The sequence below is a fragment of the Chelonia mydas genome, chromosome 9, assembly GCF_015237465.2.
Source record: "Chelonia mydas isolate rCheMyd1 chromosome 9, rCheMyd1.pri.v2, whole genome shotgun sequence".
NCBI classification, from domain to species: domain Eukaryota; kingdom Metazoa; phylum Chordata; order Testudines; family Cheloniidae; genus Chelonia; species Chelonia mydas.
The window spans coordinates 68,602,252-68,620,552 of NC_057855.1; the positions used below are offsets into that span (position 1 = coordinate 68,602,252).

Genomic DNA, 18,301 nt, shown 5'->3' on the forward strand with positions numbered 1-18,301 from the left:
ACTGATCATTTCAGTTTCTAGACTTGACAAAGTTAATTCTCAGTGCCAATAAATAATTAGTCCTCCCATTCACCCTGCAGGTCCATAGCCTGATTTGTCAGATAAAATATTTGTATATTAAGATTAGCAATAAACATAGCTAGTACAGTACTTTACTATTACCTGGAGTTGCAACTAAAAAAGGAAACTGTGTCTGGCACTTGGAAGAAAAGGTTGGGTTTTGTGGATGGCCAACTTCCGCACACATTTTATAGGTTTCAGAGTAGCAGCCATGTTAGTCTGTATCTGCAAAAAGAACAGGAGGACTTGTGGCACCTTAGAGACTAACAAATTTATTTGACCATAAGCTTTCGTGAGCTACAGCTCACTTCATCGGATGCATTCAGTGGAAAATACAGTGGGGAGATTTTATATACACAGAGAACATGAAACAATGGGTGTTACCATACACACTGTAACGAGAGTGATCAGGAAAGGTGAGCTATTACCAGCAGGAGAGAAAAAAAACCTTTTGTAGTGATAATCAAGGTGGGCCATTTCCAGCAGTTGACAAGAACGTGTGAGGAACAGTGGCGGGGGGGGGGGGAATAAACATGGGGAAATAGTTTTACTTTGTGTAATGACCCATCCACTCCCAGTCTTTATTCAAGCCTAATTTAATGGTGTCCAGTTTGCAAACTAATTCCAATTCAGCAGTCTCTCATTGGAGTTTGTTTTTGAAGTTTTTTTGTTGAAGAATTGCGACTTTTAGGTCTGTAATCGAGTGACCAGAGAGATTGAAGTGTTCTCTGACTGGTTTTTGAATGTTATAATTCTTGACGTCTGATTTGCGTCCATTTATTCTTTTACGTAGAGAATGTCCGGTTTGGCCAATGTACATGGCAGAGGGGCATTGCTGGCACATGATGGCATATAGCACAGATGTGCAGGTGAACGAGCCTCTGATAGTGTGGCTGATGTGATTAAGCCCTATTATGGTGTCCCCTGAATAGATATGTGGATATGTGGCAACGGGATGTCCTTTTAGGCTCTGTGAACCGCGGCCAGTGGGAGCCGTGATTGGCCGAACCGGCGGATGCGGCAGATAAACAAACCCGCCCGGCCCACCAGCAGCTTTCCCTGAACAAGTGGCATCCCAAGTTTGGGAAACACTGGCCTAGATATATCCAGAAAAGGCATATCTTTTGGGGTGATTGATAAACCCGTACGCTATGGGATACAAATACTTAAGCACAGCAGAATGGGTTTAGAAGAGAGCTTCAGCATCAGCTTGACTTCCATTAATTTAGAAACTTAAAGGCTCAAGTGACCAGCTGAGTAAACAGGATATGTCCAGATTATATATGCACACAGGCTTTGTGAAAATGCCTTCATTTCTGTGGGTTGAAGGGAGCTGAACGTAGAAGATTAGCATAAGAACAGAAGACAAAATTACCACTAGTCTCCAGAAGAGGTCACTAATCAAGAGGTTTTCCAAACAAATCCAATATATTGAATTTTATGTTTTGCACTTTATAATAGAAAGTACACAGAAGATAGCTAGCGAACAGGGGACCGCAAACAGGGGAGCTAGAAAGGGAGTTTGTAGGAGGGAATCATAATATAATCGCTATGGTTAGGGCCGTTTGCCAGTGCCAATACTGCTTCCGTCTCCTCCACCTGCGCCCGTACCCAGACAGACACCTAACCATGGATGCCTCTACCCAGATCCTGGCGTGGACTTGCAGAGACTCTGGCCTGCATTTCCTACTCTCAGAATGCCAGGCTGGGGGGACCATCCATTGTGAAAGGTGCCTGCTGGTGGAATCTCTCAGGAAGCAGAAGGGAGAGCTACAGAAGGAGGTGGCTAGGCTGAGGAGCATCCGTGCCCAAGGGGAAAAATGAGAGAAGTATGGGGGTAAAGCAGGAAGAACTTGAAATGCTAGTAAATAAACACAACTATGACATAGTTGGCATTACAGAGACTTGGTGGGATAATACGCATGACTGGAATATTAGTATAGAAGGGTACAGCTTGCTCAGGAAGGACAGACAGGGAAAAAAGAGATGAGGTGTTGCCTTGTATAATAAAAATGTATATACTTGGACTGAGGAGACAGTCTTGCTGAAAGTCTCTGGGTAAGGATAAAAGAGGTAAAAAAAAAAAAAGGGTGATGTCATGGTGGGGGTCTACTACAGACCACCAAACCAGGAAGAAGAGATGGATGAGGCTTTTTTTAAACAACTAACAAAATCATCCAAAGCACAGAACTTGGTGGTGATGGGGAACTTCAACTACTCAGACATCTGTTAGGAAAATAACAGTGCAGGGCACAGATTATCCAACAAGTTCTGGAAATGTACTGGAGACCATTTTTTCCATTTCAGAAGGTGGAGAAAGCTACTAGGGGAGAGGCTGTTCTAGGTTTGATTTTGACAAATAAGGAGGAACTGGTTGAGAATTTGAAAGTGGAAGGCAGTTTGGGTGAAAGTGATCACGAAATGATAGAGTCCATGATTCTAAGGAATGGTAGGAGGGAGATCAGCAAAATAAAGACAATGGATTTCAAGAAGGCAGACTTTAGCAAACTCAGGGAGTTGGTAGGTAAGATTCAATGGTAAGCACGTCTAAAGTGAAAACAATTGAAGACAGTTGGCAGTTTTTCAAAGAGACATTATTAAGGGCACAAGAGCAAACTATCCCACTGCATAGGAAAAATAGGAAATATGGCAAGAGACCACCCTGGGTTAACCCAGGAGCTTTCAATGATCTAAAAATCAAAAGCGAGTCCTACAAAAAGTAGAAACTAGGTCAAATTACAAAGGATGAATATAAACAAATAACACAAGTATGTAGGGACAAAATTAGAAAGGCCAAGGCACAAAACAAGATCAAACTAGCTAGAGACATAAAAGGTAACAAGAAAACATTCTACAAATATATTAGAAGCAAGAGGAAAACTAAGGACAGGGTAGGCCCATTACTAAATGAGGGGGGAGGGAAATAACAGAAAATGTGGAAATGACAGAGGTGCTTAATGACATCTTGGTTTTGGTTTTCAGCAAGAAGGTTGGTGGTGATTGGACATCTAATACAGTGAATGTCAGTGAAAATGAGGTAGGATCAGAGGCTAAAATAGGAAAAGAACAAGTTAAAAATTACTTAGACAAGTTAGATGTCTTCAGGTCACCAGGACCTCATGAAATGCACCGTAGAACACTCAAGGAGCTGACTGAGGAGATATCTGAGACATTAGCAATTATCTTTGAAAAGTCATGGAAGAGATTCCAGAAGACTGGAAAAGGAGAAATATAGTCCCAATCTATAAAAAGGACATAAGGACAACCCGGCAACCCAGGGAATTACAGAGCAGTCAGCTTAAAGTCATGGGAGAGATTCCAGAAGACTTGAAAAGGGCAAATATAGTGCCAATCTATAAAATGGGAAATAAGGACAACCCGGGGAATTACAGAGCAGTCAGCCTAACTTCTGTACCCAGAAAGATAATGGAGCAAATAATTAAACAATCGATCTGCAAACATCTAAAAGATAATAAGGTGATAAGTAACAGTCAGCATGGATTTGTCAACAATCATGCTAAATCAACCTGATAGCTTTCTTTGACAGGGTAACAAGTCCTGTAGGTGGGGGGAAGCGGCAGATGTGGTATATCTTGACTTTAGTAAAGTTTTTGATACTGTCTCACATGATCTTCTCATACTCAAACTAAGGAAATGCAACCTAGATGGAGCTACTATAAGGTGGGTGTAACGGGCAAATGGTAATTAATTCAAAAATGATCTGGACAAACTGGAGAAATGGTCTGAAGTAAATAGGATGAAATTCAATAAGGACAAATGCAAAGTCCTCCATTTAGGAAGGAACAATCAGTTGCACACATACAAAATGAGAAATGGCTGCCTAGGAAGGAGTACTGCGGAAAAGGGATCTGGGGGGTCATAGTGGACCATAAGCTAAGTATGAGTCAACAGTGTAACACAATTGCAAAAAAAGCAAACATCATTCTGTGATGTATTAGCTGCAGTGTTGTAAATAAGACATAAGAAGTAGTTCTTCTGCTCTACTCCGTGCTGATTAGGCCTCAACTGGAGTATTGTATCCTTGGAGCCACATTTCAGGAAAGATACAGACAAACTGGAGAAAGTCCAGAGAAGGGCAACAAAAATTATTAACGGTCTAGAAAACATGACCTATGAGGGAAGATTGAAAAAAAATGGGTTTGTTTAGTCTGGAAAAGAGAAGACTGAGAGGGGACGTGATAGCAGTTTTCAAGAACATAGAAGGTTGTTACAAGGAGGAGGGAGAAAAAAATTCTTCTTAACCTCTGAGGATAGGACAAGAAGCAATGGGCTTAAATTGCAGCAAGGGAGGTTTAGGTTGGACATTAGGAAAAAAATCTTAACTGTCAGAGTGATTAAGCACTGGAATAATTGACTAGGGAGGCTGTGGAATCTCCATCACCGGAGATTTTTAAGAGCAAGTTAGACCAACACCTGTTGGGAATGGTCTAGATAATACCTAGTCCTGCCATGAGGGCAAAAGCTTGGACTAGATGACTTCTTGAGGTCCCTTCCAGTCCTATGAGTCTAAGATACAAGTTCTAATTATTTAAATGTTGATGGTTTTACAAAATAACAGTGACTGTTCCATACTGAACCACATTCATGAACCACATTCTCTAATGTTTCGTCACCCAGTAAGTCCAGGGCCTGAACTCATATACAGAGCAAAGCAAGAGGTTCTTACATTCACAGATAGGGTATGTTGATCCATTGAACTGATACATCAGTACTAAATGCCTCCAATACGTAATCTAATAGTAATATTAGGGTTCACATTTTCAATTTGGGAGATATACTTGTCTTTTGCTGTGTGCTGAATTTCATAGTTTAGCAGATCTCCCCACTTGTCCATAAATGGGGGCTGCTCAATGTCCACAGCAATGGCTCCTTTCTACCATGGGGGCGGGGAGAAGACTATCCAGCTCCAGCCCCCAACAGCACAAAGTGAGAGAATCTCCCTGAAAGAATACTCAGAGATTTTCCCTCCAAAAGCCCCTCCCTGTGTGTTTTAACATGAAAGGGATGGCTTGGCTTCTGGTCAGGGTGCAAAACACTTACGGAAAAGACAAAAATTCTGTGCCTAGCTCCATCTGTGGCTACAGGCCATTGACAGTGCATAAGAATTACACAAGTTGATTTACGTTATGAAAAATGATTAGTAAAACCCCTGTGGATTTCTTAACTGTACTGTGGCGGGATATAAGATTAGTGTAGCAATTCCCATCATCAAATGTATTTACTGTTAAAATATTGGATTAGTGATGTTGTTATCCACTGTTCCAAGATTAAAAAGTGATTCTTTAAAACTGTGAAGAAAAATACTACACTCCATCACTTGTAATTAGGCTTGCAGTGTGAGTGTGGGTTTTTTTCCCCTTCCTAATAAAAAATTCTGCTCACTAAAAAAAAAGAAACGCAGTTCCCTTATTTTGCTTTGTAAAGAGAAAGGGTCATACTTACTCGATAAAATTATCCCTATGTATTTCACTGTCAGTCAGGCTCCTCAGCAGCATCAAGTCATCATAAATAACCAACATCCCATACCTTGCACTACCTGGTCTATAAAACACACAATGATGTACATGCCAGCTGGGAATAATTATAAGTGAGATTTTAATCACTGGACATTTAACCTTCCTGAAGAAAGGTCCTTTTTTTTTCTAGTGTTTTGTGAGAAGAGGGTGTTGTTGACCTCCAGTGCCATCATCTTCTGGGTTTTGGTTGAGAATATGGGCTGAGAGATACGGGGTGGTCAGTTAAGAGTGGTTATATGCTATATTTGCTAGTCTGGATTTTGACCAGACAAATCTTTGTTGTTTGCCTTTGCTTATGTTTTAAAGGTATAAAGTGCCTAGAGTTGTTAGGATAGGTGCTTAAAAAGAAATACATAAAAAGATTCAACTGCCGTTCATTTCCCTCCTCTCATGTAATGCTGCCAACCATCTCTGAAATTCCTTGGGTACTTTAGATACAGAGTGCAGACAGTGCAAAGGGTGTGAACAGAGGAAAGTTTAATAATGCACACAAAAAATCTGAAATTGACGCAATGGTAGATTTACCCTACTGGCCTTAGTGGCAAAAGCTGGCAGGTGCCCACTGCCGCAGAATTTAGCTAGCCAACTCCAGGCATTGTTCCCATTACTTATCCTATTAAACTGGATCTCTGCCCTTAGCATTCTTCTTTCTTGCTCTAGGTTAATTCTCCCTCCCCCTTGACCTCTTAATCCACAATGCTGACATAAAACACTATAAATGAGAGTACCCAATGCTAGAGCTTGGTTTGACTTTAAATTGCCCTATGTCTAGCTGACCCTCAGAAATCTAATCTAGGCTATTTGCATGTATTCTTAACTGCAGCTGACGCAGTTTTGAATAACCTTGACACAGTTTATCAGCCAAATGTTTAATCAGGCAGTGCAGCAAGAAAACGTAACCTCAACAATACAAGGTATTTAACATTTCAATACAGTGTATAAACTGATGAGAAGCTCATCTTAGCAGCTACTATCATGTACCCTTTTCCTGGTGCTCTCTTCCTCTGCAAAAATCTTGTCTAAAATTTACCGGAGAATTATATATAATCGTTCCCTGATGTTGTCATATGTTTTATGTTCCACACAGGAAAGTTCAATTTCAAATCACTGGTTCATAGTGAGAGCAACAGAGAACTGTTTGAATTAATTTGGGGTCATAGTGGAGGTAAAGGATTTTGACTGTGTGTTCGGAACCACAAATCCATGGCTTTGATGGGACTCCCTTTTCCCACCCGTGCAATGAAGTGTCACTGAGAAAGCTTTGCTGGGATTCAGTTTTCCTGGAAGAGGACAATTGAATTTCAAACTGTCTGGCTCATGGGTCTATTTATAACTGCTATAATTGACTGGAATTTGTTTGGGGAGGACCAAAACCACAATGGAACTGAAAACAAAGAAACACTCGCACAAGAACACTTACTTTGTCTTACACTCTATATGCAAAACTGTCCAAACACCAATATCTGCCTGTGTCTCCACTTCCTGTCATTGGGACACAGATGTGGTAGTGTTTGCTTCAGTGATTGTGCATGTGACCAGATCGGCCTCTGAACACTGAAGATGTGCTACAGGCTGCAGGGTTTATTTCCTTTTGTTGATAAAATGCAACCTGCTACTAAGTGGCTGACTTTGAATTCTCAATAAATAACCCAAATAATTTAGTGAATTTTTCTATGAATTCCAAGAGAACTGTTGAGTATCCCTTTTAGAAAAGAGGCACTCATTCAGCCCCATCTAAATATCATATTCCTATAAATAGCAGTTGCTTCTTCCTATGGTGCTTCCCACTAGATTTTAAGCATATTCTGCTTGCTTTTAGAGTTGGGAACCAATTTGCTTTATGGGCACCGTTTGTACCATTTGCCCGTTGCTCATAAAACAGACAAAGCCTTTATCAGTACCATGAATTTTCACTCACTTTATATAAAATGTCTAAGGAGGGATTTGCAGGAGTCTGAATTACATCCATGAAAGAATTAACAACTAATTTAATTTTCTGCTACGATAATGGCCTCAGTGTTTTACATTTTTTTGATCACATTTCTTCCATCCAAACAAAAAACTCATAAAAATTGTATCTGGTTTAAATTTTTTTTCTAAATAACTAAGTAAGATGAGTGCCCAAAACATTACATTTTTAAAGCTATTCAGTCACACAAGCAAATATGAAGTAAAGTAAGGATTTGTTCCTAATCTGAGATAGATGGATATGGAATGGCAAACATAATACATTGAAAAATCCCATGCAGCACGAGTGAATGCAACATATTGGCTGGTGTGTGTATACAACTGCCCCCTAATAAAGGTCATCTTTATTGTTCGTAACTATTCCTTTAGCTTAAGGCCTAAAGTCCTGTGCTTTGGAAGCTAATGATTCAAGGCTTTTACTTTCATTTCACATGCACATTTTACCTAGCAACAGGGATATCTGTATATATGCAAGCACAGTTCAAGAGCATATCATTCAAAATCAGCAGTAATTCAATCCCATGTCCATCAGACCTCAATCAAGTCTTCAGATAATGAGATGCTGATTTTCAAGGAGCAAGCCCAGAGGTGCATGAACAGTCAGCACCATGCCTCATGTAAACATTCACTTACTGCAAAAGTTCACACAAACTAGAGATTGAGAGAACACAAGTGGACGTTCAGTTCCAATTGTGAGTTCCCATGTTGGATTTTCTGCATACACCTGCAGTAAATATGATTGTAAAATGTCATGGGCTCCAATACGTAATTCGTTTTTAAAATCAGGCCCTAAGCGAAGGCAGAGCTGCTTGAGAGGAATGCTCACAGTGTAAAACGTCTGGCAGAACTCTAACTATAGGCAGAAATTACCATGTGTACAAGAGCACTGTAATTACAGTGGGTCAGTCCTCTTCCCACACCCCCATCCAATATTTATACATAAATGAAGGCAGGGCTGATATGTAAGAGACAAATAAAGGAAATGGCTCTAAATTCCTAAATTTAGCATAATACACAAATTAGTAATAAATGATTTGCCAAAGTAAATACGCCAAAATAGGATCCTATAAAGCATTGTGTGTTCCTGAAGGTAAATGTTGCATATCAATATTCTCATTCATCCATCTCCCTGTCTTCTGATTTGAATAAGCACCACATCTTTTCTGGTGGGTCAAACTGTTGGACCTTAAGATTTAATATGTCAAATTCATGAGCCTTCGCTTTAAGCTGTCATTCTGTAGGCTTAAATAGAATTCTATCCCAGAAGTTAATGAGCTGTTCATAATTTCCTAAGACACCATTTGGATACTGATTTAATTTTAAATTTCTATTTTGTCACTGGTTTATTTCAACCCCCATTATAATGATGTGTGTCAGGAAAAAGGTCCATGAATGACATGAGCTGAAATCCTTATATTTTTTTGAGGGTATGAAACATGCTGGGGGGCGGGGGGGCGGTAGTGGGGGAGAGGGTGAGAAAAAGGAAGCAGATCTTAAGAGGGCTAAGCCAAATAACATAGCACTTACAGCCACATTAACCATGGGACTCTCATAGAAGAACCTAAAGTAAATGCCACATGATGCTACCTACCAGAGAGCTACCCATTACAGCGCTTCTTTGGAGACTCAAATTGATACTGTTAAGACTCACAGAAATGAACACTACTATACTACTGGGGAGCAGAGGCAAACACAGAAACTTATCAATAATGTGATTCCTACCTACCTGGGGCTGAGTCCATGATTCCAGGCTTGTCTCTTTCAAAGGGCTCTGGGGTCTTCCCTTCTCTTTTGTGTGCTTTTGAAGGGAGAAAAAAAAATGTGTCAGGTTATCTGCTCAGCCAACATATTCATATGAACACTCATTTTCTATTGTAAGGTAGATTACAATTACAATTAAATTACAAGACATGCATAAAATTCAGACAATGATCGTCAACCAGAAATGCCCACATTTCCAGAGGTTACTGGGATAGGTCTCAGAGTAGCAGCCGTGCTCAAATAAATTTGTTAGTCTCTAAGGTGCCACAAGTACTCCTTTTCTTTTTGGGATAGGTCATTTTTTTTGACTCAGTACATAACCCAGTTTTAATGCAGCAGTAATGTAGTGAGGAATCCCAACAAGACTGCATCTCATGCTTTGTTGAATTGAACAGCAGCACTTTTTCAGTCTTTCTTGAAAGCCCTTTTATAACATTAGATATAAAAGTAATAGATAGCTCTGATACAGCAATTTTCATCTAAACATCTCAAAGCGTTTACAGACGGGGAAACTGAGGCACAGAGAAGAGACGTGACCTTCCCATCACCACACCACAAGCCAGTGGAAGAATCTGGAATAGAAACCAGACTCCTGATTTCAAGTTCAGTGTCCTGTCCACTAGACCACATTGCCACGCCTCATTTATTTTGGCAAGCGAGGACATACCATGAATATAACATCTGTTACCCACAAAGCAACTGCAATTAATTTAAGTGTGGCCTATCAAAACAAAACAAAAATCAAACAGAAAGCTCCTCCAAAACACCTACTTTTTAAACACTGTGTTATTGAGGTTTCTTTCATGCTTTTGGCTGATAGCCTTTCCCTTTCCTTAAAGCTCTTTATAATAGGAGCTTAGAAGGATGTGCTGTTTAATAGCTCATTGACCCTTAAACTCTGAGAATTCTAAAGAAGTGGCAAGACTGACCCCAAATCAAAAGTCTTTACAATCAGATGGCTTAAAGGAGCCCTTGAAGAATTATATTTGCTGACTCTTCATATTCCCAAGTAAATTACTGACATTTCCAAATCACCCTGCCAACTTGTCAATGTGTATAATTGCTCAACTCTGCTCATAAATGTTTTGGATTTTATGAATATAGGGATTGAGTGCAATTTCAACTACCAGAGAGTCACTGTTAAAGTCTTGTGTGAGTATATTATGCCTACCCACACATATAACTGGTCTTAAGATAAATAGCAAACATCACACTTTTCATAACACTAAAGTGGTCACTACCTATTTTTGGCAGTGTCTTGCTATATACTGCAGAATAATAGATTTGGTAAATAGTAAGACATCATCTGACATCCTGAAGGGCATTGACTAAGATTTTTCAATAAAACTAGAAGAACTAAACTGAATGTTGGCTGGAAGCATTAAATAAATTTTCTAGATAAATGGTCAAATAAATATATCTATCCTCACACAGAGACTGATGTACAATAATAATTGATAAAAGTATCCCAGGAGTATGCTATTACAACATTCAGACTAATATAGACTTCATTAACAGTAGTTCTATCAATGGAAGCTGTGCATTTTCTCATTTTATATGTTCTTCTGTACAAGATTTCTGTTTTGGACTTTCCTAAGAAATATTACATGCTGCAGTGTTGTTCAAAACAGCAATCAAATTTAGCAGTCCTGCTAAAGACAGAGATGGTTCATGAACCCATACATTACTCCAAAGAGGGAAACAGCATGATCCAAAGGTTAGAGCACAGGATTGGGACGGAAGAAACCTGAGTTTTATCACAGACTCTGCTTATGACTCATGGTGTAACCATGGACAAGTCACATACCTGCTTCTTGTCTGTTTCTCCATCTCTAAAAGGGGGATAATATACACTTTTGTGAAGTTCATCACCATCCTCTGAAAAAAGGCACTATTAAGGGACAGGTTTTATTATGACATCTTTATTTTGGTAGCTGTGAAAGTTTACACTCTGACATGCCATGTTATGGGAGAGCCTAATGACATGTCATAGTGCAGCACAACAGTGTCATATATGACAGGTTTCAGAGTAACAGCCGTGTTAGTCTGTATTCGTAAAAAGAAAAGGAGTACTTGTGGCACCTTAGAGACTAACCAGTTTATTTGAGCATGAACTTTCGTGAGCTACAGCTCACTTCATCGGATGCATAGCATAGTGTCATATATGAATGCCTCAGATCATGGCGAGTAGTGCAGTATAAATACACAGAAATGTGATCAGCTAAAAGATTTGCTATCTCTGGTAATATATATTTTAAGTATCTGATTAAAATGAAGGATGTCAAAAACACAGTCTGTACACTACCTCAGCTATCTTCTGTTTGTATGGATTACTGAGAGTGCCAAGTTCAAATGACCATGGAAATAAACAGAGAATTTAATTATGGTAGATTATATAATGGCTGCAGATGGTGGGGGGGGGCATCTTGTTTTAAAATTGTACAATTACACATCCCTGTCATTTGCCTGTGGTGTTGGATGATGTGATGACAACTGAACATGATTCAGTGTTCAAATATGACAATGAATAGATTAATTTTCTCTGAGGGAAAAAAATACCAGATTTAGTGTGAATCAAATCCAATTAAAACGGGCATATTTGTTTCATATTCTGCGGGGGGGGAAGCGATGTTTTTTCATATATACACAAGTATAGGTAAATATATTCTACTTTTAAGCCGAATAAACAACACACGTGTATATATCATTAGTTAGTACTAGTAGTAAATACATCTACTGTGGTACTACCTAGTGGCAAACGTCATGAGAAACACATTGTGTTAGGTGCTGTAGAAATACTTAAAATATTTATTAACTAGTTTTGATAAAATAAGAACCCTTCCAAATATTTTGGCCATTTTTAGTATCAAATTCCAAAAATCCTTTTAATGAGGTTTGGAAATGTTGGCTAAATGGTTTTCCACTTCCAGTTTCTGTCCAGGAAAGGCAACAGAACTGCTCAAATACCGTCAAGAAAGGCTGTTCTTTTCCTAGGGCAGTGTTTCCCAAACTTGGGACGCCGCTTGTTCAGGGAAAGCCCCTGGCTGGCAGGCCCAGTTTGTTTACCTGCTGCGTCTGCAGGTTCGGCCGATTGCGGCTCCCACTGGCTGCGGTTCGTCGCTGCCAATGGGGGCTGCGGGAAGCGGCGGCCAGTACGTCCCTTGGCCCACACCGTTTCCCGCAGCCCCCGTTGGCAGCAGCGAACTGCAGCCGGTGGGAGCCGCGATAGGTCAAACCTGTGGCCGCGGCAGGTAAACATACCAGCCCGGCCTGCCAGGAGCTTTCCCTGAACAAGCGGAGTCCCAAGTTTGGGAAACACTGTCATAGGGAATTGCCAGCTATGATCTGAAATGAAAATGCCACAAATCTGATCAGGAAAACATGTTTTCATAAAATTTCCAGGTCAGTTTTCCAGTCTCCAGAAACTTCAAAACCAGTGGTAACTTGAGTACTACAGAAAGAGGCAGGAGGGGGAACAGGAAGATGCTTGGAAACAAACAAAGAGAGGGACTGAGATCAGGAAGAGGAACTTGGCACTATCCTTATGCAATGCAAAACTCTTTAAGACAAGTTATTTTTTCATAATAAATGAGAGCCATGAGCAAAAATCCATAAAAGTCACTGGAAAGACTACCATTGACTTAAGTTTGAACATTTGAACATTCAAAAGAGAGGACACTCCATGGGGGGGGGGGGATTTGCTCATGCCCCCACCCCCAGCCCTGCCCCAACTCCACCCCTTCCCCACCCCCATTCCAACCCCTTCCCCCAATGTCCCTGCCCCAACTCCACTCCCTCCCTGCCCCATTGGACCCCTTCCCCAAATCCCCACCCCGGCCCCGCCTCCTCCCCTAAGCGCGCCGCGTTCCCCCTCCTCTCCCCTCCCTCCCAGCAGTGCGAAACAGCTGTTTCACGGTGCAAGCACTGGGAGCTAGGGGGAAAAAGCGGGCACTCTCTCAAGTGATCAACATTCACTTTCTTTCTAGAATGATCAATATTCACTCTCTTTCTTGAAAGATCAACTCTTATTTGGGGAAAAATAATAATGGCAAAATCCCAGACGTTTTTAGATATTTAAAAATTCCTCCCGGACGGCGATTTAAGAACCAAAAAGCCAGACATGTCCAGGAAAATACGGACGTATGGTAACCCTACCTAAGTGCACTTTGGATCAAGCCCTGAGGATGTAACTTTTGAAAAAATTGCGTGCATACACCAACACTTTATACTTTGCTGAGTGGCTTTCAAACATTAACAAATCAACACGCAAACCACCCTTGGTGAACTAGGTATAGTAAAAGAAATGTGATCATCACTCCAGCCACCACTCATATACTACCACCTCAGGAGTAAAAATACGTTTAGAAAGGGCATAGAACAGGAAGCCAAGGCTATCATTCTTTCTCTTTCAAGAAGTGGCCAGAGAAACAAGTGGTCAGGATCCTGATTTTATTTTTCACCCATAGTATGAATTCTATACTTGACAATCTTCTACCTTGCCTTTTGCAGAAGTAAGCATCATATATATTATCAGTTGTTATTTAAAATAATCACTGTCTCAGTTTAAGCACTATTGTGTCTTGTTTTTAGCAACCAAGCGCCCATTTCTAGGGAAATGCAAGTGGCATGATGCCACAGTGTTATAAAACAATTCTTGTAGTTTTTATTGGATGATGCTGAGTGTCACCAGTGTTGTTTTAACAGCCACTTCACTCTAAGACTCTGACAAGTGCCAAAAATGTGTGCTTCTCAACCTTCAAAAAATAAATTAAAATCGCTGTGAATATATGTTCACCATTTAATTAAATGTAATTCCTTGAGGAAGGGGGTAAATTATTAGTGAGTCCTAACCTGTGTAGTTGGACTGGATATGTGCAAAAAGAGAAGTTACCAGACAACCAGATGCCTGCTCCCATACTGTCAATTTTATAAATAAGCAAGCACAGAATAAATAATGGCCTAAGCCTGATGTAACATTTATCTCCATTTTATGGAAGCATCTGATGACTTGTGTGTGGCTGATGTACTCTGAGAAGCTAAGAGTTAGAACTAGAATTAAAAGTAGTAGCTGTCAGGTTCCCATTTATTTCTTTTTAAACCTAGCTTTCCTCCCTCTAGTCCATTGGTTTTCAACCTTTTTTCATTTGCGGGTCCATAAAAAATTTCAAATGGAAGTGCGGACCCCTTTGGAAATCTTAGAAAATAGTTTGTGGATTCTCAAGGATCCGCAGACCACAGGTTGAAAAGCACTGTTCTATGATAATGACAACCTTTTGCAGACCCTTTAGACCAGTGGTTCCCAAACTAGGGGTGCAGCTTGTTCAGGGAAAGCCCCTGGCGGGCCGGGCCGGTTTGTTTACCTGCCGCGTCCGCAGGTTCGGCTGATCGTGGCTCCCACTGGCCTTGGTTCGCCACTCCAGGCCAATGGGGGCTGCGGGAAGTGGCGCAGGCTGTGGGACATCCTGGTCACCCTTCCTGCAGCCCCCATTGGCCTGGAGAGGTGAACAGCGGCCAGTGGGAGCCATGATCGGCTGAACCTGCAGACACGGCTGGTAAACAAACCGGCCCGGCCCGCCAGGGGCTTTCCCTGAATAACCGGTGCCCCTAGTTTAGGAACCACTGCTTTAGACATAGTCTGTGGACCCCAGGGGTCAGTGTTGAAAACCAGCGCTGCAGTCAAAACAAGTTAGAACTGACCCAAGCTAATTTTCTGCAGGTTCATTAAAAAGTTACATTTACAAGGCATTAATGTACTCTGTAGCTCAGTATTAACCTGGCCAGAAGTCATAGGTTCTCTGTGCAAATAAGCCTAAAGGGCATCAGGGCAAAGGAACAAAAAGAAAATGCTTGGGATTAAATTATGAAGGTATTGAAACCCTACTGAATTCCAACAGGATACCATATTTCATCAAGCTGTATGGGAAGAAGAAAGTCTGCTAGTTCCCTGCAAATGCAGAATAAGTGGATGATTGTGGGAATATTACCAAAGACCAGTATAATCAAAAAGCAAATGGGTCATTACCCTAGAGTAAATAATTTTATTTGTACAATACAACAACCAAAAAACCCACAACAACTCTACACTATTAGACTTAATCTATTTATTACTGCAGCTTTACAAAGAGATAGGCTGGTTTGCTACAGTACCAGAAAATATAATATTCTATACATGTCTTCCCTGTTAGAGACATTGGCTGTGAATGTTGGAGCATGGTCTGAGAGAAGATGCTGAAATATGCTACCACAACATTTGTCCTCTCCTCCACCCCGGCCCCCTCACCTGGTCCAGTTCTCCCTCCTGATCTCAACCACAGTGGTTTCACACCCTTTTTTCTTCCACCACACCCTTTCCTCTACCATTCCCTGGTATACTCTGTCTGAGCTGCTCAGAAACTCCCCAGGCTCTCTTCCATGAATGTCAAGTAATTTCTACTCCCACCCAGACTGCCTCCCAAACTCTTTCCTCAGAGTACCTTTCCTGATCACACATTTCTCATCCACAAGTCAATACTGCCTTTTCCCATCCCACTTTTTAAAATACACCATAATAGAGGCTCAACTTAAATGTATACCCCAAATTAAAAAAAAAACATAGTAATAGAACCAAAAAAGTGCCACCACGGCTAAACAACAAAGTAAAAGCAGCAATGACAAAAAGGCGTCCTATAAAAAGTGGAAATTAAATCCTAGTGAGGAAAAGAGAAAGGAGCATAAACTCTGGCAAATATAATTAGGAAGGTCAAAAAAGAATTTGAAGAACAATTAGCCAAAGACTCAAAAAGTAACAGCAATTTTTTTTTATATACATCAGAAGCAGGAAGCCTGCTAAACAACTAGTGGGGCCACTGGATGAACGAGATGCAAAAGGAGCACTCATGGATGATAAAAGCCATTGCGGAGAAACTAAATGAATTCTTGAATCAGTCTTCACAGCTGAGGATGTGAGGGAGATTCCCAAACAGGAGTCATTCTTTTTAGATGACAAATCTGAGGAACTGTCCCAGATTGAGGTGTCATTAGAGGAGGTTTTGGAACAAATTGATAAACTAAACAGTAATAAGTCACCAGGACCAGCTGGTGTTCACCCAAGAGTTCTGAAGGAACTCAAACGTGAAATTGCAGAACTACTAACTGTGTAGATTCTGTACCAAATGACTGGAGGATAGCTAATGTGACGCCAATTTTAAAAAAGGGCTCCAGAGGTGATCCCTGCAATTACAGGCTGACTTCAGTACTGGACAAACTGGTTGAAACTATAATAAAGAACAAAATTGTCAGACACGTAGATGAACATAATTTGTTGGGGAAAAGCCAACATGGTATTTGTAAAGGGAAATCATGCCTCACCAACCTACTAGAATTCCTTGGGGGAGGGGGTCAACAAGTGCATGGACAAGGCGATCCAGTGAATATAGTGTACTTAGATTTTCAGAAAGCCTTTGACAAGGTCCCTCACCAAAGGCTCTTAAGCAAAGTAAACTGTCACGGGATAAGAGGGAAGGTCCTCTCATGGACTGGTAACTGGTTAAAAGATAGGAAACAAAGTGTAGGAATAAATGGTCAGTTTTCAGAATGGAGAGAGGTAAATAGTGGTGTTCTCCATGAGTTTGTCCAATTCAACATATTCATAAATGATCTGGAAAAGGGGGTAAACAATGAGATGGCAAAATTTGCAGATAATACAAAAACTACTCAAGATAGTTAAGTCCAAAGCAGACTGCTAAGAGCTACAAAAGGATCTCACAAAACTGGCTGACTGGGCAACAAAATGGCAGATGAAATTCAATGTTGATAAATGCAAAGTAATCCACACTGGAAAACATAATCCCAACTATACATATAACATGATGGGCTGTAAATTAGCTGTTACCACTCAAGAAAGAGATCTTGGAGTCATTGTGGATAGTTCTCTGAAAACATCCACTCAATGTGCAGCAGCAGTCAGAAAAGCAAACAGAATGTTGGGCATCATTAAGAAAGGGATAGATAAGACAACAGAAAATATATTGCCTCTATATAAATCCATGGTACTCCCACATCTTGAATATTGCATGCAGATGTGGTCACCCCACCTCAAAAAAGATAAACTGGAATTGGAAAAGGTTCAGAAAAGGGCAACAAAAATAATTATGGGTATGGGAGAGCTGCCATAGGAGGAGAGGTTAATAAGATTGGGACTTAGGGGGGATACGATAGAGGTCTATAAAATCATGACTGGTGTGGAGAAAGTAAATAAGGAAGTGTTATTTACTCCTTTTCATAACACGAGGGGTCACCAAATGAAATTAACAGGGAGCAGGTTTAAAACAAACAAAAGGAAGTATTTGTTCACACAACACACAGTCAACCTGTGGAACTCTTTGCCAGAGGATGTCATGAAGGCCAAGACTATAACAGGGTTCAAAAAAGAACTAGATAAGTTCATGGAGGATAGGTCCATCAATGGCTGTTAGCCAGGATGGGCAGGGATGGTGTCCCTACCATCTGTTTGCCAGAAGCTGGGAATGGGTGACAGGGGATGGATCACCTGATGATTACCTGTTTTGTTCATTCCCTCTGGGGCACCTGGCATTGGCCACTGTCGGTAGACAGGATACCGGGCTAGATGAACCTTTAGTCTGACCCAATATGGCCATTCTTATGTTCCCTTTCCTCCCAATGCTGTCTCCTACCAGTTGACAGAAGAAGCAAGGGCAGAGTCTTTCACACATCCCAACAGCCAGCATAATAAGGGATATAGCACAATGACCACAAATTTAGGCTCCTTGATTTTTGCAGCACCAATACTGGATCTTGTGGCAAGCTAACATTTAGTCAGCAGCCTGCAGGATGTGAGGAAAATATTCACAGAGATTTGTTTTCCATTAAACATAAAATGAATAAAAACAAGCATGTTCTCTATAATTCAATAAAATAATTCATTTTCTGGAGGGGTTTTTTTTCTATGAATCTAATGCTATTGCAGAATTCAGCTG

General features: G+C 40.6%; 1 protein-coding gene across 2 annotated transcripts in view; it reads right to left on the reverse strand.

Annotated features, from left to right (window-relative positions):
• The window catches only part of PCDH11X (protocadherin 11 X-linked), a 985,888-nt gene that overhangs the window by 493,475 nt on the left and 474,112 nt on the right, over positions 1-18,301 (reverse strand). For both annotated transcript variants that reach the window (XM_043522099.1, XM_043522098.1), the window contains one exon: positions 9,292-9,363. In XM_043522099.1, coding sequence (XP_043378034.1) covers positions 9,292-9,363 — 72 coding nt within the window. The remainder of the gene's footprint in view (positions 1-9,291; positions 9,364-18,301) is intronic.